Here is a 25,979-nt window from a genome sequence, read left to right as displayed (position 1 = left end):
TGAGGGGAAATATAACTGGGAGATGAGTCTTTATGGATTGTTTGCCCAGGACACTTGCTACCATTGTGTTAGTCCAAGAAATGGTTTTCTGTGAAAAAGGGAGTAGCATATTCTGGAGAATTTCCATTAACCCAGTGAATTTTAAACCTCTTCTGAAGACAGAAATGTTCCTGAAGGACTGTGATTAGTATCCAGACTCAGAGCCCTGTTTCCACTGGATAGCAGTGTTGATTGAGCATGCTGACAGATTCTTCCTTCTGGTTCTCTTTTATGGGGGCTCTTTGCAGACTTTTTTCATGAAAACATTGCCTTGGGCAGATTATAAAACAATTGATTCAGTTTGAGCTTTCTTTCCGTTGGTCAGATTTTAGATTTATGTCTCTTTGATTTTCTAAAGGTTGTTGATTAGATTAGGTTGTTTTTCAAATTCATATGTATGTCTTAAAGTGGATTCCTTTGTGCAGCAGCCTAATTTCCTCCATTTAATGTTGATTCTTATTTGTTTTCTTTCCAGAGGGTATGACATTTATTGATTTTTACCTCTAAATATGGAGATTTGTCCCCATGGTTTGAGACTCCTTATGCAAGTGCTAGAATGTCTAGGCTGTGTCGCCATTTAGAAGCAAAATGGTATGATGGAAAGAGCTGGATTTGGAGGTAGAAGATCGGGATTAGAATTCTCACTTTCTTACTTAATATGTCTGTAAGACCATTGGACACATCAGTTTTCTTTGGACCTAGTTTCCTCATCTGTTCCTCATCTTCCAGCTCTGAAATCCTATAATTGCTGTAATTTTAAGTCAAGTGACTATCTCTTTGATTCAGATGAACTGTTATAGTGGTGTAATAGTAATTAAGCTTTTTACCTCTATGGAGGAGCATACAGATGAGAAAGGAATGTATTCAAGCATGAGGGACAGATGGGAGATGAAATGTCCAGTGTGAGGAGCAGCAAGAGGGCAGTGGGAGGAAGAGTAATGTCTAATAAGACTGAAAAAGTCAATTGAGGCCAGTTTACAAAGGGTCTTAAATGCCATATAAAGGAATTCATCTTTGAATTTGGTGTAAGAGGGAACTACTGGACTTTATTGAATAGACAGTGCCATGGTTAGACAAACAATTTAGGAAGATTGAGAATGAATTACAATGGAGAAAGACTTGAGACCAGGAGATCAGAGGTGATGAGGGGCTAGGGTATTCACTGTATGAGCAGAGAGAAGGGAAGGGGCAGCTAGGTGGTGCAGTAGATAGAGCACCACTGCAGGAGTCAGGAGGACCTGAGTTCAGATCTCACCTCAGACACTTGACACTCACTAGCTGTGTGACCCCAATTGTCTCATTCTGAGTCATCTCCAGTTATCCTGATGAATATCTGGTCCCTGGATTCAGATGGCTCTGGAGGAGAAGTGAGGCTGGTGACCTGCATAGCCCTCCCTCACTCAAAACAAAGTCAAGGTGTCATTATTTCTCTGATGGCATGATCTTCTTTGGCAATGAAGGACGAACACACACAAAAGAAAGAAGGGACCATATTTAGAGATGTTGCAGAGTTACAAATGGCAAGATCTGGCGACTAATTGGATATATGTAGTGAATGAGAATGAGGAGTAGAGGATGACTAAGGTGAACATGGGCAACTGAAAGATGGCATGGTGCTCTTGTCAGAAATGAAGAAGTTTGGAAGAGGGGAACATTTAGAGGGGAAAGATAGTATTTTCACTTTGGACATGTTGAGGTTGAGATGCTTATGGACATCAAGTTTGAAATATCTTATAGGTAGCTAGTGAAGCAGGACTGGCACATAGGAGAGAAACCAGGAATAGATATATAGATAGATCTGGAAGTTATTTGCATAAAGATGATAATTATACCCATGGGAACTGATAAGGTCACTAAATGAGAGGGTTTACTAAGTTTATATTGGCCATGAATTATTCTCAGTATTTAAACAAAATCTTTGAAGCTGAGAATAGTTTTTGTTTTGTAATGTCCTAGGTCATAAGTTTGAAGCAGGTAAGTGGCACAGTAGATGGAGTGCCAGGCCTGGAGTGAGGAAGACTCATCTTCCTGAATTCAAATCTGACTTCAGACACTTATTAGCTGTGTGACTCTCAAAAGTCACGTTAAGTGTGCATTTAATTTAATTAAGTGTGCATAATTATTTGCCTCAATTTCTTATCTGTCAAATGAGCTGGAGAAGAAAATGGCAAACCAGTCCAGTATTTTTGCCAAGAAGACCCCAAATGGGGTCACAGAGAATCAGACCCAACTGAAAATGGCTGAAAAGTAACAGGAAGATTATAAGGTTAAAGGAAAACACAAAGAAATCAAATATAGTAGCAAAACTAATGCTATATTGGTAAAACATGTTGCTGAGAGACTTGGTAAGGTATAAGCTCCTAAACCATATGTCCCAAACTTTCTAAGACAATCCTGATTTCAAATCTTCTGATCCATTCATAAATCAACAGAAAATCTTCTGAAGTCAGACCATGTATATATTCTGAATTTTGCTTCAGAAAAATGGTCATTATTTGATCTCCTTGATATCCAAGGGACTCTCAAAAGCCTTCTCCAGGACCACAATTCAAAAGCTTTGATTCTGCAGCTCTTAATTTTCCTTATTGTCCAACCCACATACATTGCTAATAAGCCATACATTGCTACTTGGAAAAACCATAGTTTTTTACTATATAGACCTTTCCAAATTTGCAGTAGTTTAGCAGCATCATCTTTTAGGATTTAAAATAGCCCAGCTGGAATTCTATCACCTTCACTAGCTTCATTGTTAGCAATGTTTTCTAAGGCCCACTTAACTTCATTCTCCAGGATGTCTGGCTCTAGATCAGTAACCACATCATCATGGTTATCAGTAATGTTAAGATCTTTTTGGTATAGTTTTTTTTTCATGTCTGTATTCTTGTTACTTCTTCTTAATTTCTTCTGCTTCTGTTAAATCCCTACCATTTTTGTCTTTTATCATGTCCATTTTTACATAAAACTTTCCCTTGATATCTCTTAATTTTCTCGAAGAGATCTTTCTTTCCCATTCTATTGTTTTTTTTTTATTTCTTTGTCTTGCTCATTTAAGAAAACCTTCTTATCTCTCCTTGCTATTTTTTGTCATGACAGACATTTCACTTTCTTGGTCTTCTTTTTCTTTGGAATGTTTTTTGTTGCTGCCTCCTCTACAACATTGTGAACCTTTGTCCACAGTTCTTTGGGCACTCTTGTCTACCAGATCTAGTCCCCTAAATCTATTTATTACCTCCACTTCATATAGTGTGATGATTTTCTCTTTCTTCAATTTAAGCCTGAATTTCGCAATTAGAAGCTTACAATCCAAGCCACAGTCAGCTCCAGGACCTATTTTAACTGACTATATAGAGCTTCTCCACCTCTGACTGTAAAGTACATAATCATTCTGATTTCTGTATTGACTATCTGGTGATGTTCATGTGTAGAGAACATTTTGAGTTGTTGAAAAAGTGTTGTGACCAGCGAGTTATCTTGACAAAACTTTATTACTCTCTAACCTGCTTCATTTCATGTTCCAAGGTCAAATTTGTCTATTATTCTAATTATCTTTTGATTGCCTACTTTACCATTCCACTCCCCTATGATGAATGTGACACCTTTTTTGGATGTTATTTCTAGAAGATGTGGGTCTTCATAGAACTTAGCAGCTTTGGCCTCGTTGGTATCAATAGTTGGAGCCTAGACTTGTATTGCTGTGATGTTGCCTGGTTTGCCTTGGATTCAAACAGATATGACTCTATCATTTTTTTAGTATATACCTCAGTACTGCTTTTCTCATCCTTTTATTGTCTATGAGGGCTACTCCATTTCTTCTAAGGGATTCTTGCCTACATTAGTATGGGTAGTGATCACCTGAATTAAATTCACCCATTTTTGTTCATTTAAATTCACTGACACCCAAGATGTCAGTGTTTAATCTTTCCATCTTGTGTTTCATCATGTCCAGCTTACCTTGGTTCACAGATCTTACATTCCAGGTTTCCATGCAATATTGATCTTTATAGCCTCAGACTTTCTTTTCATCACCAGATGCATCCACAGCTGAGTTTTCTTAGGCTTTGGCCCACTTGCTTCATTAGTACTGGTGCTACTTGTAATTGTCCCCCACTCTCCTCCAGTAGCATTAGACACCTTCTAACCTGACGGACTCATCTTCTGTTGTCATATCTTTTGTCATTTTAATACTGTTCATGGGGTTTTCTTTGCAAAGGTACTGGAGTGTTTTGCCATTTCCTTCTCCAGTGAATCACCTTTTGTCAGAAGTCTCCGCTATGACCTGTCTATGTTGAGTAACCCTGCATGGCATAGCGTATAGCTTCGTTGAGCTATGTAAGCCCCTCTGCCACAACAAAGCAGTGATCCATTGAGGAGGAAATTTCTCTAATCATTTGTGTGTAGACAAAAATTCTGGCTGCAGTATTAGAGGATTGTGTTTGTAAGCCAGATTGCAATGCACCGTGCATATGTGAGGCAGAAAGTAAAGTGTGCCCTACTTCTAAAATCCCTTCATCATTGCTGCCTAATAGCTTTTGTTGAGCACATTTATTTGAAAAGCACAAAGACATAACTTCTCTGTTTACTTTTCCTATCTATAAAGTGAGTTTGTGCTCACATTAATGTTCAGAGTACAAGCTCAAATACTTTGTGGAGGACTCTCGTAACATTTCTCTTAAAACAGTATTGTTGCTACCCTTTACATCTAGTTTTAGAAGACATCTGGTCTCTTTAAATATGACTTGTCTTTAGATGAACTGTACCCATTATAGGATGTTCCTAGGGGCCACATACAGGTATAAAAAATAAAAGGGACGTTCTTGAGTTCCTGAAGTTACTTCACACATTTATATAGGGTTTGCATTTGTCTTTATACATCAGCATTCTGAGATGATTTTTAACAGAAAATGTCATTTAAAGGTTGTGACTTTTTAATCTCTCCTTGCCCATCTAATATTATCAGAAGAGATTTCTCATGCCATTAAGGGGGGGAGAAGCAAGGTTACAGAGTACTAAGGGAAGAAATGGGGAGGGATAATGAGGGCCACCAGATCTCTTTACCAGGCCTCTGAGCTCTGCTGGGCCACAGTGGAGAAAATGGAAAATGATTTCTGTCATGTAGCATTCTTAGAGTTAGTGCTGTGTAAGTGTACCTTGGTTATAGGCGAATATTTGTTTCATAAGTTAAATCTCATTAGATGTTAGCAGCACATATAAATTAGATCCTGTGTACCTTGATACATTGTTTCATTTAATAAGTATATAGTACAGTTGTAATGTAATTTGAGGAATGTAGGTATAGGTTATAAGACCTCTTAAAGAATCCTTCAAAAGGATTGATGTAAACATGCTGAAATATTCATAAGAATGAAGCCTTTCTCAAAGTAAAGGTGAAAGTCTGTATTGATTAACCTGTCATATTGTTTACAAAAACTCTTTTCTTATTTCATTTTATATAAACTATGACAAACCTCCAGTAAGCTTACAGCGATATGAGCGATATTTATTAACTTCAGAAGGGTTAATTGTTAACCTTTGCTTGCTACCTTATCTGTTATAAGGTATATTGTGTTTCAAATTAATTTCTTATTCTAATTTATACAGGCCATAATTAAACCAAAACACATGTTGAGACAGCCTGGCACAAAAAATAGATTACTGAATTTGGAGTCAAAAAGACCTCGGTTCAAATGTAGCACTAGTTGTATAGCCATGGGCAAGTAAATGACTTAATTCTAAGCCCTCAGTTTCCTCATTTGTAAAATGGGATTAATATTACCTGTAGTACCTACTTCATGGACTTGTGAGGTTGAAATAAGATGATATACTTAAAGCACCTTACAAACTTTAGAAGCAGTATACAAATGTAACTTGTTACTTAAACGGTGAAATATTTGGTCTTTTCACCCTTCACAGTTTTTCCCTCTCCACTCCTCTACCTCCAAATGTAAGAGGGAGAGAGGGAGAAAATGTTACACATGCATTTCCATGGGGTAAGAATTTTAAAGGTTTTACTGTTTTGTTTACTTTCTATTAGGAGCGGAAGAAGGGATTATGGAAAAAAAATAATTGAATTTAAAGATGGAAAGAAAGGAAGCTAGAAGTAGCCAAAGGGAGAATAAGGTAGACAGAAGATAGAGAAAGAAAAGTTGGAACTGGACAGTTACTGAAGTAATAATTCTCGATTTTACTTTCCTTCAAATAAGTTTATTTACATTCTAAAACTCAATCTCTCCGGCTCTTTTACAAGTTGAAACAGACTCTCAGCTTTGATAGATCAAAGGTATGAGTCAATGGGGGTAGTTTCAGAGTCATTATGTAATGACAGAAATCCAGACATTAGTAGTTAGAAGATTACGATGACATAAATGTATACACCATTCTGTCTGGGGATAATTCTGTTTCCAGCAGCTAGCATCCAAACAGCACACTTCTGACTGGGCTTTAGCGGGTCTGTCTGATTCTTTCTTTTTGGTGTGACTTTGCTAGTCAAAAGGTTACACATGCTCTATTGGTTTCAGCTCAAATTGGTTGACTCATATGTTTCCATTTCCTTCTCCTTTGCTTTAAAGAGGTTTAAAGTGGTGGGGGGATGGGAAAGAAAAGGTCGAATTTTTTTCTTGTGATAGGTTTGGAGGACTTTGAAAGAGTGAGTTTACTTTGATTCTTCCCACCCTTCAAGATGTCTTTATGTACAGTGATGGTCACTCTCTCTTGTCTTGCTGATTTAAAGCATGACCCTAATGAAGCAGTAGCAGTGGGTTATCTCATCAGTAGACATTTAGCTGTTCAAAAGCTCGTTATTGAACAGCCATCTCACAAATGTTTGCTGCTGATCACAAGAAGACCCATAAGAGAGTACATGGAAGGCTAAGAGCAAACCCATGCTGACTTGTAAAAATGCAGTCATGCATGCTGGTCAATGTTATCTTCTTTACAGACAGGACAATGAAATCCAAATAAGATGTTTCGGTCAGTCCAATTTTCCCAGCTTGACTTTTTTAATCACTTAACCAATCACCTTACCAGTCTTATGCTCACCAGGCTCTCTATCACTAATCAGAATCTCAGCATGCTTCTCACCCAAAATCCTATGCTGATTTAGTGACTTCTGGCTTTCCTTCATTTGCTTGTGGACTTATTTGGATCACTGAAATGATGTTGTTTGCATTACAGAGCTCTCATTTGGAAGAAAGTGAATCAGCGATACTTTGCTGTGATTGTGAAGAATCAGAAATCTTTACTGATTTCAATGTACGTAGGTATATATTTTTATGACCTCTGACTATTAAAAGAAAGGCTTCTTGGATAGCCTTCGCACATAAGTTGACTGGTATAGTATCTAAGGTGGCATTCCCTTGGGCTTTAGTTTGCTCTGAAAAATACACCTACTCTTGGCCCATTGAATGGTGTTGAGTATCAGGACTACAGGTTAAACTGGATTTCCTCAAAAGAAGCTTCACAATGGTGAATGAAGGGTTTGATGATGGGTTTTTAAAAGAATGATCCTTTCTGACTAATATGAATGTACTAGGTACTAGAAAAAGTAGCAATTGAATGATTATGTAGACTGAATTCCTACCAACCTTTTTCCATTTAAGATCATTAACATCAAAATTGAGATGAATAACTTAGAAAGCTATGTTGAGTTTATACAGGTCCTATTAAACTTGGTAACAAATTATTATTTATTTAGTCAGTAAATATTTGTTAAGTGCCCATTATGTACCAGGCACTGTGCTACTTAGTCTCCATAATAAGTGCTTTGATGGGACAAATATCTCCAAGTTGATTGAACGTATTGATAAGCCAGCCATGTTTTCCATTTAGGGAGAGTCTGTTTTAGCTTAAAATTTCCAGGTGTCTTAGTGAAAATCAGTGATGGAAAATAAACAAAAGCTACAGCATTATTGGGATTGGAGTTGACTGGGGAAATTATTAAAAACCATGGTTTTAAAATTATTTTCTTTAAGCCATATAAGGGTTTGTTTATTTGTTTCAGGATGGGAGCTGGGGAGGAGGAGACAGGAAGAATACAGAAATGTCTTTAAATATATTATCTATCATGGTATAGCACTGATAATGGAGACTTGGAGAGGAGCCCTTAGGATTTTCTACTATAGGATAGGATGGCTCCATCTATATCTGATCTTTATCTTACCACTGGACCCTCATGGCTCTGGAAGAGAGAGTGAGACTGGTGACTTTGCACAGCCCTGCCTCACTTAAATCCAGTTCACTTGCAAGTCATGACATCACCTTGCTGATGTCATGGTCCTCTCTGAGAATGAAAGTACAAACAACAACCTGTGAGTAGTAGGAGCTGTCTCACTGGGGACCCAACTGGCCAGTTCTAGTTGGACAACACAGCTCCTTTCTTCCGTCCTCCCCTCCTCTTCTCTGTCCTCTCCCTCCTCTTTCTCTGTCCATATACAGAATCATCCCCTTACCTGCAGGCCCTCTGCCCAAAAGGAATATAAATTTTGATTGCTGAAACCTAGCAAGATATCTTAGGATGTGCGGGACCACGCCTTAACCCCAAATCACTCTGGCTCTCATTGTTGGGACAACAACAGTTCTCTGCCAGGCCTCACTTGGTCATTGTTTGGGTTCTGATGGGTCTGAGCAAATGTATGTAGCAGTTGTTTCTGTTTACCCAGAAACCTGAGGGTTTTCCCTCCCAGATAAATTTTTTTTTTTTTACTAGGTGAAAGAAGGCATTCTTTGACTCATTTTTTTTACCTAGCCTTAATCACTGGATGGGCATTGCCTCAGACAAACTGAGACCAGGGAAAGACCTTAGCTTAAAACAGCCAAGGTCTCCCACCGTGTCTGGGGTCTTCTGCAGTCATTCTGATCTCTATCTTGCCACTGAACCCACATGACTCTAGAGGAGAAAGTGAGGCTGGTGACTTGCACAGCCTTCTTTCACTTAAATCCAATTCACTTGCAAGTAATGACATCACCTTTCTGGAGTCATGGTCCTCTTTGTGAATGAAGGACCGTCAACATAGGATAAGATCTGTCTACTTGAAGTGTACATTTAATACTACTATGTTTTCCCTCATTTCTTTACCCCATCATTGCATTTAGTTCAGAGGGCAGCAGAGAAAATTCCTTTATTCCCAAGTCATTTTTTTAATTCACTGATTCAAGAAGTCAGTTCCATAAAAGCCCAGTTGGCACTGAAATATTTCATTGCAGGAAGGTCAAAGAGGTAAATAGATGACTCAGCATGCTAAAGGAATAAATTAATTTGACTAAGCATTTATTGCAGAATATATACAAATATAGACGGCATATGGGTGTGTAATGTTTTACCCTCAGAGTGTATCTGCCAAAGTAAAAAACATAATGTAGAATGATGAATAAATTGAACTGTTTTTTCCTCTATATTCATAACTTCATTTGTACTAGGCACCAGTTAATATTGAGATCCTCTTTTTTTCCATGACTACTTAATACTGTTAGTACCTTAGACCCAAAGTTTCCTGACTGCTGAGAATGTTGATCCAAATAAGATGAAAATCAGCAGATTTCTGAATTGGTTTTCTCTTCCTAAATATAGAATATAAATTTTTGTGATTTTCTTGCATGAGATATAGTCAGAGAAGGTTGCCCTCCAGAGATTTTCCATGCTTTTTCTGCTTCTCCAGATTCTGACTTTCTGGTTAACCTTTGACCAGTTCGCTTTCTGTTGACCTACCAGTAAGGAATATTATGCAATTATGGTCTGGGTTTTGTGTTTGGATCTTGCCTGGAGGAAAATCCAAAAGATCTAACAGTTTTGAAATGGCCCTATGAAGCCTAGCCTTACTTAGGGTCACTTCCTTCAGCTTTCTCTTCTGTAAAATGAGATGAGTAGACTAGATCGTGTGTAAGGTCCCTCCTAGCTCTAAATCTATCAGACTAGCTGACTTTTATAGTAATTTACACTTCAGAGTAGGTCCAAAGCAGTCTTGATGTCAGGAACTTGGCTAACTCCTTTGGTTTCTGTCATCTCTTAAGGCAGACTCTAGTCTGAACCAAAAACGTTTTTAAGGATTGAGTCAGTAAATGTTCATATACTTGTCAGTGTTAGAAACAAACTTTACTTAAGTCACAGGAGGGAGATGAAACAAAAGCTGTTAATTTTAGAATTTTTGTAATGTGGTTAGATTCATTTGTACATGGTGTATCATTTGACTTTCTGTACTTTTTACTCGTCCTTGTTGTGCCTTCCTACCATGAGTAAAGATCACATAGTGAATATGATAGCACACATTTCTGTGGTGCTTCTGTCACACACACACACACACACACACACACAATGCCTTTATATGCATTATATCATCTAACCCTCACAATACCATTGGAGGATCTATGATAGGAATTATTATCCTTAGAAAGGTTATGATTTGTCTAAGCTCCCACAACTAATAAATCATGGGACCTCAATTCTATACCTGGGCATCAATGTTCTTTCCACTCTTCTGCCTTGCTCAATACATAGATCTGACATAGATGAAAGCCCTTTGAAAAGTAAAGTGCTATACAAATGTAAGATATTACTATTGTTATTTAATATTTCTTCAAAAAAGCTGTCGTTTCATTTGTGATGTCAAATCTCAAGAAGTGATTTTGAGTTACTGTGGTCAAAACAAAACAAAATGGCGTCCTTTGGTAGCCAATCTTCTGGCAATGACTCTCCTGATGTAAAGCAGAAAAAGTCTGTTCCCCAGACCTTGCCAGCTTGGATGGACCTACCAGAACCCATGTGCCTCTGCCTGAGCCTTTTAAGAATCCATTGTAGGCACAGTGAAGCATTGGGTAGTACTTTAGTGGAGGAATTATCTAAGGTTTAAGATTGTTTTCCATAATGTATTTTTGCCCCTGAAGTATAAATGGAGGACACTTACTGTGTGACTCTGGATGCATCCAGTCTAGTATTTCTCCTGGAGTTGACCATTTGCCATAGACTGCAACCTCCACCACTACCACCCCTCCCTTTACATTTAAGATAAAAGGTTTTCTTTATATAGAGAGCTATTGAAGAGCAAATCAGTGCAGTTCAACCGGACTTTAACCGTGTACAAAATACTCTGCTAGGTGCTAGGGGAGATACAAAGTTTAAATAAGGTGTGATCCCTGGACTTTTGGAATTTATAGTCTAGTAGGAAGATACAACACATAAACAATTACAGTACAAAAGAAAACATAATAAATGCCTAAACAAAGTGTTTTAGGTCCATTTTTAAAAACATAAAATTTGAAGGAACGTGGGTTTTTAGGGAAAGATTCATCGATCTTAAAGGATTTCAACAGGAGGAGCAAAGTTGGCTAGATGGCTTTTGAAAATCTGCAAAGCTATTTTACTGACCTCCAGCTCCTCTTAGAAACAAAGTTTCATCTGTTTAATACTCCTTTATTTCCATTGTTATATCACTTTGAGTCACGGAAACTATAGTTCCAAAGACCTGAAAATGAGTGTCACTCAGAGAGTAATGGAGAGTAATGGAGTTCATGGTAGATGTGAGCAGACTACCACAAAGGATTTATGTTAAAAAGAAGATGATCTGGCTCTAAGGTTAGACTGTGTGTGTCTTGGATGTCAGGTGAAATTGAGAAAGGCTCCAGCACCTTGGAGAGATCTTGTGTGCCTCTGGGGAATTTCTGGGAGCATGTGGACAAGAATCTCACAAGGTGGTTAGGCTTGGATTGGGTTGTAATCTATATAACACAAGAAAGTAGCCATTTTATGAGATTGAAGATCTCTTTGACTGTTTGAGTTGAGAATTTCAAAATATAGAGATGAGAAGATATCTTTCTTGACAGTGAATAGGTATGCAAAGGAATGATGGTGGGACAATTGTAGGGGAGACCAAAAAAAATCCCTCTTTGCTGGAGCACAGAGGATGTGGAAACAAAATTTACAGGCCTTTGGTGACTTACTAGATGTTGGAGGTAAGAAACAAAGATAATATCCAAGGTTTCAGTGATATTGCTGAACTACATCCATCCCAATGAGGTGACTATCTTCAAAAGCTTTGACAGTAATCAGTTCCTACAAAGAAATCCTGACTATAAATACTACCAATTTCAAGAAGTTATTTACAGATAGAAAAGCTACCACATGAAGCCTGTTGGACCTTTCTTTTAGGTATTTACAACTAGGGCATCTAGGTGGCACAGTGGATAGAGTGCTGGGCCTGGAATCTTTCTGAGTTCAAATCTGGCCTCAGACACTAGCTGTGTGACCCTGGGCAATTCACTTAACCCTGTTTGCCTCGGTCTCCTCATCTCTAAAATGAGCTGGAGAAGGAAATGGCAAACCATTCCAGTACCTTTGTCAAGAAAACTCCAAATGGGGTCAGACACTTCACATATGACTGAAACTCCTGAAAAACAAAACAGCATGATTACACAGCCTACTTGTGAGCCATCTTCTTCAAGCAGTGATCATGACAGTGATCTCCAGTTTAATGACCTCATTCACTTATTGGAGTGACGTATCTGGCTTTTCCTCATTCAGTGTTGATGAGGAAGCTGAAATAGCATGAATTTAGCTGGTGAGTCATTAATAGTTTAAGTACTTTACATTTTCCTAGAGTTTGCAAACATTGATGAATTCACATACCATCCTTGCATTATCAGTATTTTCCAGATGACAAAGCCGGGGAGGAAAGGTTGTATACTTTGCCCAGAGGTTTACAATAAGTTATCAACAAGGCTTAGGTGAGATCCCATCTGACCACTAACCCTGAGCAGGCAGCATTGCAATTAATGTCTATAGTTATTTGTGCCAGCCTTTGCGAGACCTATTGTTTAGACTGCAGTAGGGTGCAAAGAATTTCTGGCACTTTGCTTTTTTAGCTACTTTTGCCTTATTTTTGAGACTCTAGTATGTGGGAATCAGAATGAAGAATACCTCATGCCATTCGACACACATGGAAAACAGGTGAATAGTTTTGGGTTTTTTGCTGATCCCAGGAACAATTAGGGTAGAGAGAATATGTAGGTTTTTTAAATTGCCTTAAAATTCATTTATTTGAACATCTATTTCCTAATTGTCTTTTTAAACTTTGTTGTCATACCTTTTATTTTTCCATCATATTTTCTTCCAAATATTCACTTCTTCCTCTCTTGGAGGGGGATTGCTTGTTACAGCAATTTACAAAAGAAAAGGATGAGGGGAAAGCTCAACAATACTAACCAACAAATCAGCTGTATCTGCTAGTATATGCAGTATTCCATACCTTCTAATCACTGTCTTTACAATGAAGGGATGTAGGTTCGTTTTCTCAGGTCTAATCTAGGACCAAGCTTGTCATCATAATTATATAGTATTCAACCTTTACTTTACTCTAATTCATTTTCATGAGTTGTGTAAGTTTGGTTGGTTGCTTTTTTTTTAAAGGTGTTGTCAAGACCTTCTGTTCTGTTTCCTCTTCTCTTTCCCCTTATACAGAGACACATGCCCATAATCCCTAAGGAGAGTTGTGATCCTTTAACTTCTTTCCTGATTTTCAAGGCTTAGCAAGTACATGATGTTAGGTGTTTTTTAAAAGAGTGGCTATATTAAGGATATTGCACGGGGAACTTTAAAGGTAATGAAGGCTTGTCTTTAAAACTCTCTTAGATATAGCAGACTTTATAGTGTTGAAGGATAGGCTGTAAGGATCAAGTCAGACCAACAAAGGCACATCCAGAATTCCCAATGCTTATTATGACTGAAGATGCCTGTTCTCAACGTAAGTGTAGTTATAATGTTAGCAGATGAGATGAAGTGTCCTAAGGAAACATATCCTCACAGTTAATTTTACTAATCTTTTGTAAGAATAAAATCTTTCTTCCACTTGTCCCTTCCTCCCTGACCAAAAAAGAAGCCAGATCAGTAATTATATATTTTGTTTTATTTCTTCTTTTCAATTTTTGATAAATAAAAATCTTTTCCTTTTGCGCAAATTAAAAAGGGCTTCTGTTTAAATAGGAAATGGTGTCTTTTATGGTTTAAAAAAACTCACTGGGGCGGAGCCAAGATGGCGGAGTAGAAAGACGCACATACACATAGCTCTGAACCCACAACCCATAGAATGGCTACAGGGAAGTAACTCACGGCGAATTCCGCACCCAGAGGCCACGGAACATTGGAGCGAGGGAGATTTCTGTTCCAGAGAGACCTGCAAACCTCTCGCGGGGGGTCCTTCGCGCTGCGGACTGGGCGCCGGGACTGGGAGCTGAGTGCAGCCCTGCCGCGGCCGCGGCACTGAGAGGAAAAGATCCGAGCAGGCTTCACAGACAGGATCTCCAGCGGCCACGCGGGTCCCTCCACCCACAGAGGGATCTGCAAACCTCTCACAAAAGGTCCGTCGCGCTGCAGACGCAAAGCCCAGCCCAGACCTGCTGCGGCCACGGCTGCGGCACCGAGAGAAACAGATCCGAGCAGGCTTCAGGGACGGGATCTCCAGCGGCCGCACAAGTCCCTCCACCCACAGGTGACAGGGGTGGGTGAGAGAGTCTCTTTGGCGGGTCGAGAGGGGAGTGGGGTGCCCCCATAATTCAGGCCCCCCCCCCAGGAGGTAGAAGCTGAGAGGCGGCTGCAGACAGGGGCTCCCCAAGCGGGCGGGAGCCTGAATCCATTGCGGAAGGTCTGTGCATAAACCCCCTGAGGGAACTGAGCCTGAGAGGTGGCCCTGCCCTGACCTCAGCACCAGAACATAATCTCATACTGAATAGCAGCCCTACCCCCGCCAAAAGCCCTGAGGCTGGAAGCATCATTTGAATCTCAGACCACAAACACGGGCTGGGAGGATCAGGAGGTGAGGTGGGTGTGAGGAAAATATTCAGAGGTCAAGTCACTGGCTGGGAAAATGCCCAGAAAAGCGAAAAGAAATAAGACTATAGAAGGTTACTTTCTTGGCGAACAGGCATTTCCTCCCTTCCTTTCTGATGAGGAAGAACAATGCTTACCATCAGGCAAAGACACAGAAATCAAGGCTTCTGTGTCCCAGCCCACCCAATGGGCTCAGGCCATGGAAGAGCTCAAAAAGAATTTTGAAAATCAAGTTAGAGAGGTGGAGGAAAAGCTGGGAAGAGAAATGAGAGACATGAAGTCAAAGCATGAACAGCAGATCAGCTCCCTGCTAAGGGAGACCCAAAAAAATGTTGAAGAAATTAACACCTTAAAAACTAGCCTAACTCAATTGGCAAAAGTGGTTCAAAAAGCCAATGAGGAGAAGAATGCTTTCAAAAGCAGAATTAGCCAAATGGAAAAGGAGATTCAAAAGCTCACTGAAGAAAATAGTTCTTTCAAAATTAGAATGGCACAGATGGAGGCTAATGACTTTATGCAAAACCAAGAAATCACAGAACAAAGAGAGAAGAATGGAAAAATGGAAGATAATGTGAAATATCTCATTGGAAAAACAACAGACCTGGAAAATAGATCCAGGAGAGACAATTTAAAAATTATGGGACTACCTGAAAGCCATGATCAAAAGAAGAGCCTAGACATCATCTTTCATGAAATTATCAAGGAAAACTGCCCTGAGATTCTAGAACCAGAGGGCAAAATAAATATTCAAGGAATCCACAGAACACCGCCTGAAAGAGATCCAAAAAGAGAAACTCCTAGGAACATTGTGGCCAAATTCCAGAGTTCCCAGGTCAAGGAGAAAATACTGCAGGCAGCTAGAAAGAAACAATTCAAGTATTGTGGAAATACAATCAGGATAACACAAGATCTAGCAGCCTCTACATTAAGGGATCGAAGGGCATGGAACAGTATATTCCAGAAGTCAAAGGAACTAGGACTAAAACCAAGAATCACCTACCCAGCAAAACTGACTATAATACTTCAGGGGAAAAAATGGTCTTTCAATGAAATAGAGGATTTTCAAGTATTCTTGATGAAAAGACCAGAGCTGAAAAGAAAATTTGACTTTCAAACACAAGAATGAAGAGAACCATGAAAAGGTGAACAGCAAAGTGAAGTCATAAAGGACTTACTAAAGCTGAACTGTTTACATTCCTACATGGAAAGACAATATTTGTAACTCTTGAAACATTTCAGTATCTGGGTACTGGGTGGGATTACACATGCACACACGCTCACATACATAGAGACAGAGTGCACAGAGTGAATTGAATAGGATGGGATCATATCTTTAAAACAAAATGAAATCAAGCAGTGAGAGAGAAATATATTGGGAAGAGAAAGGGAGAAATTGAATGGGGCAAATTATCTCTCATAAAAGAGGCAATCAAAAGACTCATTAGTGGAGGGATAAAGAGGGCAGGTGAGAGAAAAACATGAAGTCTACTCTCATCACATTCCACTAAAGAAAAGAATAAAGTGCACACTCATTTTGGTAGGAAAACCTATCTCACAATACAGGAAAGTGGGGGATAAGGGGACAAGCAGGGTGGGGGGGATGATAGAAGGGAGGGCATGAGGAGGAGAGTGCAATTCGAGGTCGACACTCATGGGGAGGGATAGGATCAAAAGAGAATAGAAGTAATGGGGGACAGGATAGGATGGAGGGAAATATAGTTAGTCCTATACAACACAACTATTATGGAAGTCATTTGCAAAACTACACAGATATGGCCTATATTGAATTGCTCGTCTTCCAAAGGGAAGGGGTGGGGAGGGAGGGAGGAAGAGAAGTTGGAACTCAAAGTGTTAGGATCAACTGTCGAGTAATGTTCTTGCCACTAGGAAATAAGAAAAACAGGTAAAGGGGTATAGAAAGCTATCGGCCCCTACAGGACAAAAGAGAAGATGGAGACAAGGGCAGAGAGGGCTGATAGAAGAGAGAGCAGATTGGTCATAGGGGCAATTAGAATGCTTGGTGTTTGGGGGGGGAGGGGATAAAAGGGGAGAAAATTTGTAACCCAAAATTTTGTGAAAATGAATGTTAAAAGTTAAATAAATAAATTTAATAATAAAAAAAATAAAAATAAAAAAATAAAAATAAAAATAAAAATAAAAAAACTCACTACCACACCATTTCCTAAAAGCACCTAACTCTAGGGGTGATTAGGGAAAAAATACAAAAAATTGATTTACTTTATTTTTCTCTCCTGGCTTGTGAGTTTAATTTCTCCCCCATGGCAGGGGACTTGTGCATGCTGCAATAGTATCTTATTTGAATGTCAGCTTCTGGGTTGTATGCACTTTGAGAAATCATTTTCTCAAGTAGGAGCGGAGGACCAGGGAAGAGAAAATGTGGAGATTTAAATATTTTTAAAGGCATTATAGAAGCCCTTGAATGGAACCCTAGGTGGAGGAACTGGTCTCTGTGTCAGAAACAGAAGCAGCTTTACTTTTAAAACTCTTCTGAAGCAACATCTTCTTTTCCTTGTACTTCTTGGAACCTTGAGATGAATTCAGTGTTATGGAATGATTAAAAACAATAAATATTAGTTAGATCTGGAAAAAAAGTAAATACAGAAAAGAAAAATCTACTGTTTAAAACTGCTTTTATAAAATCCCAAGATTGTGAACTCAAACAAGATCCTGACTTATGAGTAAAATGATAATAACACAGTCTGTTTATACAGAAGCACATTTGATGATTTATAGAGATCCAGCATGAACATCAGGTTTCAGTGGGCTGTACTTTCTTCTTTCCTGCTGTCCTCACCAAGTATTTTCTACTCATATTCTTTTGCTCATCTTGTAGAAGAAAATCAAATCTGACTGACAAGTTAATTTAACAGAAGTAAGAGAAAGAATTAGGGATAAGAGAAAAATCTGTTGCTAAGGAGATGAGTTTCTGTATGAGTTTCTGATGGCTAGCCTGCCAATGGAAAACAACTGGCCCTAAGCAGTTCAGCATATATAAACCACTGTTGCATGACCAGCACAGTAGTCACAAAGGTTGGTGGATGAGAGGAGGAGGTGGGGGGAGATTTGAGAGGACAAATAAATGTTGCTAGGTGGAGTGGATAGTGCTAAAACCACTAGGAGCCTGACAAAAAAAAAAAGGCTCTTTTTCCTTTGATGGCAGACAAATTCAAGTAGTGATTATAGTCACAAAAAGACTCGCCTGCAAGATGTGACTTATTCTTCCTTTTGTCCTAAGAAAGAAGGGAAATCTGGGAAATCAGTCACTTGGATCACCTCTTCCTATTACGATGGCAAATCATCATTTAAAAAACCAAAAACTTATCTTCCTTGAGTGACTGTATTTTTACAGAAGTGAAATTAGTTGTTGGTATCTTTGGAGACAAAATTTTTTAAATTAACTTTATCCACGTCTGCCTCTGGCACTTTTTGAACCGACATGTGACAAAGGTAGCATGACTATATTTATAACAACTTATGAAATTCTTTAAGTAAATGATCAAATGCTGTCAGGGGCAGGGTGAATCTTTTTAAATGGTTTAATATATTTGGGCCATAAAAGGTGCCAGGATGCATTTGATTTACTCAGTTACAACCCAGAGTAATTGCATTCCAGTAGCTTTTCGAGGTAGGTCAGATATAGGTGAGATTGAAATGAGATCAGTGGCTGAGGAAGGACAAAACAGTTCCATGAGATTAAGACCTTGTTTCCTAGATCAGTGATGCTGAGAAACTACAGTTGTCCTATAGAAGAAAATATTCAGAGAAAAATTTGAAAATTCTTAATCTAGGGAGTTGGTTTCATTTCTATCAAGAAGAGAAGTATAAAAATTGTTGATGGAAGCAGCTCATTGATGATCACAGGAGTCTTACAAAGGGTAGAGAAATTGTTTGATTGTGGGCAGACTGGACCTTTTGATGGAACCTCCTTTGACCTGCAGAATGTGCAACTAGTTGTGTCGCCTGAGAGAAGAATTCAAGCTGATGGTGGGATTCCCAGGCAGCCTGTCAGCATCCCTTGCCTACAGAGCCAGGGCTGCCCCAGGGTTTCCACTCACCACATTGATTCCCAGATTTATTTATCAGGGAAGTTCACACAGCCCTTTCAGATGAAAGGTGAGGAAAAATGGAGATCCTCACTCTTTCCCTTCCTTCTTGACCTCCTAACTGATGCATGGCTATCAAGAATTGTCCTCTGAAGGGGGTCCAGTAATTCCTATAAACAGTGGACATATATTTCTGATATGATTGGCCATTTAGCTACAAGGGCAAGTCTGTAGCTGATTTTCAAGAGTAAAACATAACTCAATGTCCTTCCAAACTCCTGAAGGGCAGAAATTGTGTCATCCTAATTGGATGACCTAGCTCATTTGAATTAATATATAAAGGTGATTTTGCTCACACATCATCACTGGGAGATATGCTTCTACCAGCAGTGATGGATTTGTTTTTATCCATCTACATATTTTTCACTGGTCATATTTATGAACAGGGGCAAATATTTCCCAGAGCTGAACATGGTCAGGGAATCAGTCTGATTAGATCATCCTGGATGTGGAACTGGAAAGGGTGGACTAGAGGTCCCGTTATCCAGTTTCCTCATTTTACAGATAAGGAAACTGAATTCTGAAGAGGAGAAACCACTTGCAAACACCATCCATGTAGTAAATGGGATTCAGACTCAGGTCCTTTGACTCCAAGTTCAATTTTCTTTCCACTGTAGAACCCTGTTTTGTCTCAAGGAACTGAACAAAACTATCCACCTCCCAACAAAACAAAAACCATGAATTTGGCTGAGTAAAAACCAGAATGTTGGAGCTGGAAGGGACCCTGTCTATCATTTAATTTGGTCCCTCATTTTACAGACAAGGCCTGGGGAAGAACTTGACCACCATCACAGCTACTGAGTCATGGAAACTGGGCTCAAACTCAGGTCTTCTAATTCCAGTTCTTAGATTTTCCCATTGTGCTAAGAGCCTCTACAGATCATGGTCCTCAACAGAATGCCCAGGGGCTCCATCTTTTCAATAAGCTGATATATGTCTGTCACTGTACAGCCCGAGATGAGTATTACTGTCATTGCCCCTGCTTAGAAACCACATCCATGAAAATCCAGAGAACATAGAGAGTATGTCCATCCATGGTGCTTGGAAAGGCAATTAGTGAAGGAGACCAAGCAGCTGTGGCATGAAAATCAAGGAAGGGCAAGGAGCTGTAGGTGGTGGGGACTGGTGGCTTCATAGGCAGTCCTGTTTGCCTGTTCTCTATATAGAGACATGTTCACATTGAACTGAGCATCATGCCTCTCTCCACTCCAGTGATTTTCCTAAAACTTGGCTTTGATCATGTCACTCTCTTCTCCCTACCACTTTCAATAAACTCCAGTGGCTCCCTATTTCCTCCAGGGTCAAATATGAACTCCTCTGTTTAATGCCTAAAGCTGTTCACAGCCCAGTCCCTACCTACCTTTCCAGTCTTCTTAGATTTTGCTCCCCTCATCACACTTTGCATTTTAGCCATACTGGCCTTGTGGCTATGCTGCACACAACATTCCATCTCCAGTCTACTCTGCTTTGCATTGGCTGGACCCTGGTGCTGTAATCCAGTCTGACCTCACTTTTGCTTCTTAGATTTACTTACTACCGTCAAGATTCAGCCCAATCTCTACCTTTCCTGATTCCTGAAGCTGCTAGGATGTGCTTTTCCCAAACTACATGATATTCATTTGGCATATATCCTGCCACGTCCTCATGTGTGCAAGACCTCCAGGAGCATGTACCCTTTGAGGCCAGGAAATGTTTCCCTTTTGTATTTATGTCTCCAGGACTTCCCAGAGCCCCTTGCTCATGGGAATTACTTAATAAGGGTTTTTTAGATTCATGATATATAAAGGAGTTTTTCTCTTAAATCAAGTTAAGGAAAGACTAGGAGACACCTGCCCCTCTCACATCAGTATTGGAAATCTTGATAAGATAAGAGATTGCCAAACCAGGTCCAGGCATGTGTTCTGGGCCATTTTTAGATACTGAACAATTCAGTCCACCAGATATTAACAAAGCATTATCACGTCCTTTTTATTTTAATTTGAAATGAGAGTGAGTTTGGGCTTTTAGGAACCTGCTATCTTAATTTAATTCAGAAAAAAACTATTAAGTACTGGAGAGACAAAGGATTGTAGAATTAAGTATGGGGGTATAATTTAAGGAATCCAATCTTTCCTTTCCTGTGGTGTCTTTTAGGCCACTCTTTGGAAAGAAGGAAGCAGAAAAAGCAGATAAGATTTATATTTTCACAGAAGCAGCTGATCTGGCACCCAGGAAATGATTTCATTTTAAAAACACACCCATTTAAATAACATTTCTAACTGGGCTTAGAGCTAAACAGCTAGCCTACCATGGTAATTTAGATTAGGAACTCCTCCCATTTGCGCACTTGAATATATTTTGGGAGAGCAAGGTAAATTGGGTATGTCTGGGCTTGTGACTTTTTAAAAAAATAATCAAATGCTGTTAGTTTTATTGGATCATAACAGCTATATGGTAAAGTGGATAGAATGCTAGTCCTGAAATCGGCAGGACCTGAGTTGAAATCTAGTCTTGAATGCTACCTGTGTGATCCCAGGCAAGTCACTTAACCTCTGTTTGCATCAGTTTCCTCACCTGTAAAATGAGGATAATCACAGCACCTCCCTCCCAGGATTGTAGTGAGGATCAAATGAGATAATCATTGTCAAGTTCTTGGGATGGTGCCAGGCACGTAGTAAGTACTATATGTGCTAGTTATCATCGTTCTTGAAATATTCACTGTAGGCCATGTGTGTTGGGATGTAGAGGGGTATAATCTGATTCTAGGCCCTTTACAATTTGGCTTCTGCCTGTCTTTTCAGTCATCTCTCCCACTGTCTCCCTTCAGGCATCCTGCACTGCAATCAATCTGACCCACTCATCATTTATCTTGCCCTGTTAGGATCTCCCAAAGCCCTTATACCTTCTTTCTATACTTGAATATTCTACACTATATCAAAATGTTGTCTATGTGTCTTATTTCTTCTAGTAACCTGTAAATGCCCTCAGGGCAGGGCCCAGTCTTCTTTGTATCTACTGAGGTGCCTAGCAATGTGCCTTGTTCACCACTGGGTCCTAAAGGGCCATTTGGGATCTTCACCTCCCTTACTTTACCTTCCTTGAACCTAAGGAGCCTACAGGAGCTGATCCAGGAACAGACCAGTTTTAGAGTGCTTGGAAAACGTATAGTAGGAAAAATAGACTTAGAGAAGGGCTAACTTCCCTCCTTTAGAGGAGAGAAGAGAAAGGAACAGTGGTGGAAAGAGAAAGGAGGCTTACATTTCACTTGATCCCTAGGGGATATCAAACCATTTCAATCAGTCATTCAGCATTTGGCATAACCATCTGATAGGTCAGAGAAGAAGAAGGAGGGGGATGAGGCAGGATCTAAAAGTGAAAAAAAATCAGGAAAAAGAGAGAGTGGCTGATAAAAGAAAACCATTCACTAGAAAGAAGAGGGACAGTAGACCGACCCGTCTAAGGCATTAGGAGGCAGTAGAAGTAATGTCAGGGAAAGGTATTCAGGTTTCTTTGGTCAAAATGTTTTTTATTACATTCTTATGTACCAAAGAAAGCTCCCAAGACTACCATTTGGAACAATCATCATTAAGCCCTCTAGAGAACAAGTTTGTTTGTTTTTTATCCTTGAATGCTTGTTTGTTCAAGTTTTCCTTGAGAATCTCTGAAGTCTCCTTAGGCTAAGAAGGATTGTTCTTAATTCTCTTTCCTTTGAAAGAGTAGCAGTGGTGAGGCCTCTGTGATTTGTGGGGTCCTCAGATTTAGAGCTGGAAAAGACCTTAGAGTCACCTGGTGACACAGTAGAAAGATCAATGGGCCTGGAGTCAGGAAGACCTGAGTTCAAATCCACCCTCAGACACTTACTAGCTGTGTGGTCTTGGGCAAGTCATTTGATCTCCATTTCCCTTAGTTTCCTTACCTGTAAAATAGGAATAATAACAGCACCCACCTCCCAAGATTGTTGTGAGCATCAAATGAGATCATATTTGTAAAAAGTGCTTAGCACAGTTCTTGATGAGGTGCCAGATAAATGCTTATCCCCTTCCCTTTCTCCTGTTGTATCCAACCCCTTCATTTACAGATGAGAGGCAAAGTGAACAGGCATGATCGAAGTCCTGTAACTCTTCATTGTGTCCATGAGTTCTACTTCAGAAGATGACGTGCTTCACTTTATTGGAGGAGAGCTAGCTGTAGTTGAGGTTTTTGTCCTGAAGTAACAGAAGTATGCTGTCCAGGACCCTTCGTGGTATCTTCTCTAGAACCTTTCTCAGAAAGTCCCTTTGAAAGAGGCTGGGAAATGACCCCTTCTCAGCTACTGCAGGAGTCCGAGGGCTTGCCTCCATGGGCATCTTTGTGCTCGTCTGGGCTCTGAGTCTCCTCTGCAGAGATGCTGTGGGTGCTGCTCTTGTGCCCAGCCCTGGGAAAGGTGTGCTACTGTCCTGATGGAGAGCTGCTTACCTCCTTCCTAAAGAGGCTATAGTGTGTTTACAGCCTCATTAATGCCATTTTGGGGTGAGTAGAAGGGCACCTCATAAGTGATTCTGGAGTCTAAGGTACTTGTTAATTTGGGAGGTCTTTTTATACTCCCAGGGAATAGTAAATACAGCATCCATTAAAAAACTCTAGCTCACAAAATGTTACCATGTGAAATGCATCCCACTGGGCCCCAAACTCTGCCTGCCAAGCCAGAAAGTCTTAGAAAGCATACTAGGGTTTGGATTAGATCTCTCTTTTCTAAGCACCAGCCACGTTAAGTGTAAAGAGGTTCATCACCAAAATGGTCTCAGAGTGATCCATGTGGGAGGATGGTGATTGCTGCTGTTCCCCAACAGGTGAAGTCATCAAGGAGCTGCCCTCTGCCCCTAGGGAGGGAACACCCACACCAGTGGGATCCCAGATCCTCTGAGTAATCTTGTCACATACATTCTAATCTAGATTTCTACCACAGGCCATGATGCCAGGTGTAGGGGTCAGAGCTGTCGGCCTGAGGTCAGCCTGAAAACCCAGCTTCTTTTGATGGGCTCTTAGCAGGAACATTAGAGTCTAGCCAATCCAACCCCTTCATTTTCAGAAAAATTAACTGAAGCCCAAAGTCATAGAGAGAGTAAATAGCAGAACCGGGATTCCAGCTCAGGACCCTGGACTCCCACTGTACCACTGTTTTCATTCTTCTAGTGCTTAACAGCAGCTGTTTCTAAAGCTAATCGTGTAATTAGACTGGAGCAAACAGGGTAGCTGCCCCAGACCCAAACAGAAAAAAGCAAAAGCTCTCCTTAGCTCCATATATTGTTGTTCTCATCCCTTCTTTGTTATTTTTTTAAAAATGATTTGTTTTACAAGCATTTATTATTTCTTCCACTGCCCTCCACCCCTTCACTTCACTGAATAACAAAAAATATAAAGCTCTTCGAACAAACATGCATAGTTCAACCAAACAAATGGCCACACTGGCCGTGCCCAGAAAGGTTTGTCTCGTTCTGCGTCTCTGTCAGGATGCTGTGTTTCGCCTTCAGTCTCCTGGGCTCATGGCTTATTTATTGCAGTGACGGACACTTTAAAGTCTTTCAAAGTTTCTTTCTCTCTGTAATGTTGCTGTCCCTGTATAAATTGCTCTCCTAGTTCTGCTCACTTCATTCTTCCCACTGAAAGGCCTCCAGATCTTCTCATCATTTCTTATGGCATAGTAATTTTGCATCACATTAATAGAATGCCCTTTTTTAGCCATTCTCCAAGGGGTTTATGCTCCCATGTTTAGAGTCATTGTAGTCATTCAACTCTTCAAGTATGCCATTGTTACCTCCATCTCTGTCTCCATACCCCTCTGAATCACCTGGTATCATGCTGTGAACATATGTTGTGACCTCATTGGATGTTTGGCCATTTCTTTAGTCTTGGAGAGTGAGGAAGTCATTTTCCTGTGATTCAGTTTGGCAAATTTGGGCAAGGTAGGGCAGGAGCAGGGGGAGGTGGAGGACTACCACTCTTCAAACTCACACCAACTACAGAAATTTCTAGTTGCCCCTCATAGTAGCACATCCATTGGTGATGCAAGTGACTTCACTCAAAGACAGGGCTGCTGGAGACAAGTAAGATTTCCACATAGGTTGGGTTCAGGGGGAGGGGGGCAGTAATGGAAGAGAAAGACAGGAGAGTTCATGCCTTTAACCCTGGCTGTAGTTTTGCTCCAGAAGGCTTGCTTTGCACAAATGCCAGTGAAGGGGCTCTCCCACTTGCAAACAATTTAACAGAATATAGTTGCCTGGTTACATCCCTGACTCTTTGTTTCCTACAGATGCTTGGGAACTATATAATGCTTTGTAATTATGCTGCTCAGGGGAGCTTCAGGTTGATCAAGGTTAATTGTTGACAGCCTTTGAAATGTTAATAACGTCTCCCCCAAAATTGCTTTTCCAAAATAGAGTATTCCAACTAAAGGAAAGATTTGAACACTGCTGGTTTCCTGAATCAGTGAGCTGTATAATTCTAGCTTTGGAAATGGTGGTGGTCTGATTTTAGCATTTTCCAGGGAACAACCTACAGTGTTCAGAAAATGTTTTCCCTTTTCCATTATAGTTTTTAATAGCAGAGGTTACAACATGCGATGCTCCCCATTGCCTGACTATAACTCCAGTGGATTAATCAGTACTGGGAAGTACCTGCACTTCCACCTTTGACCTCTTTTATTAAACTGAGCTAGATTGGACCATATACACAGTATCTGTGCCAGAGGTCTGGGGAGTCTTGGGTGGAAGAGATTCTAGACTCATGGATTCAGACCCTGCCCAGCAAAACTTAGTCTTACATGTAAATCTGGTGTGTAGCTTGGGAGCAGGGAGTGGTGGGATTTCAAAGAGACCTTGCAGAAAAAAAGGAAAGAAAATGGACGTTGCTGATTATGGCCAGTGAGAGCTCATCGTAGTCAGATTTGTTCACTTGCCCTTGTCAGCTCTTCTTGTGGAGAACTGGTTCACACAGATGGTCCGGTTCTCAATTTAAAATAGTAGTGCTACTGAGACTGGAGTTCTCTGTCTGCA

At 40.0% G+C, this 25,979-nt stretch overlaps 1 protein-coding gene across 4 annotated transcripts in view; it reads left to right on the top strand.

Annotated features, from left to right (window-relative positions):
• The window catches only part of SSH2 (slingshot protein phosphatase 2), a 253,143-nt gene that overhangs the window by 64,370 nt on the left and 162,794 nt on the right, over window positions 1-25,979 (top strand). For 3 of the 4 annotated variants that reach the window (XM_072639856.1, XM_072639861.1, XM_072639855.1), the window contains exon 2: window positions 7,210-7,287. The exons of the other annotated variant lie outside the window; for it this stretch is intronic. In XM_072639856.1, the coding sequence (XP_072495957.1) occupies window positions 7,210-7,287 (78 nt within the window). The remainder of the gene's footprint in view (window positions 1-7,209; window positions 7,288-25,979) is intronic. 4 annotated transcript variants of the gene reach the window in all.

This window comes from Notamacropus eugenii, chromosome 2, assembly GCF_028372415.1.
Source record: "Notamacropus eugenii isolate mMacEug1 chromosome 2, mMacEug1.pri_v2, whole genome shotgun sequence".
NCBI classification, from domain to species: domain Eukaryota; kingdom Metazoa; phylum Chordata; class Mammalia; order Diprotodontia; family Macropodidae; genus Notamacropus; species Notamacropus eugenii.
Note: the sequence above shows the minus strand (reverse complement) of the source record. Positions and strands in the feature narration are given on the sequence as shown.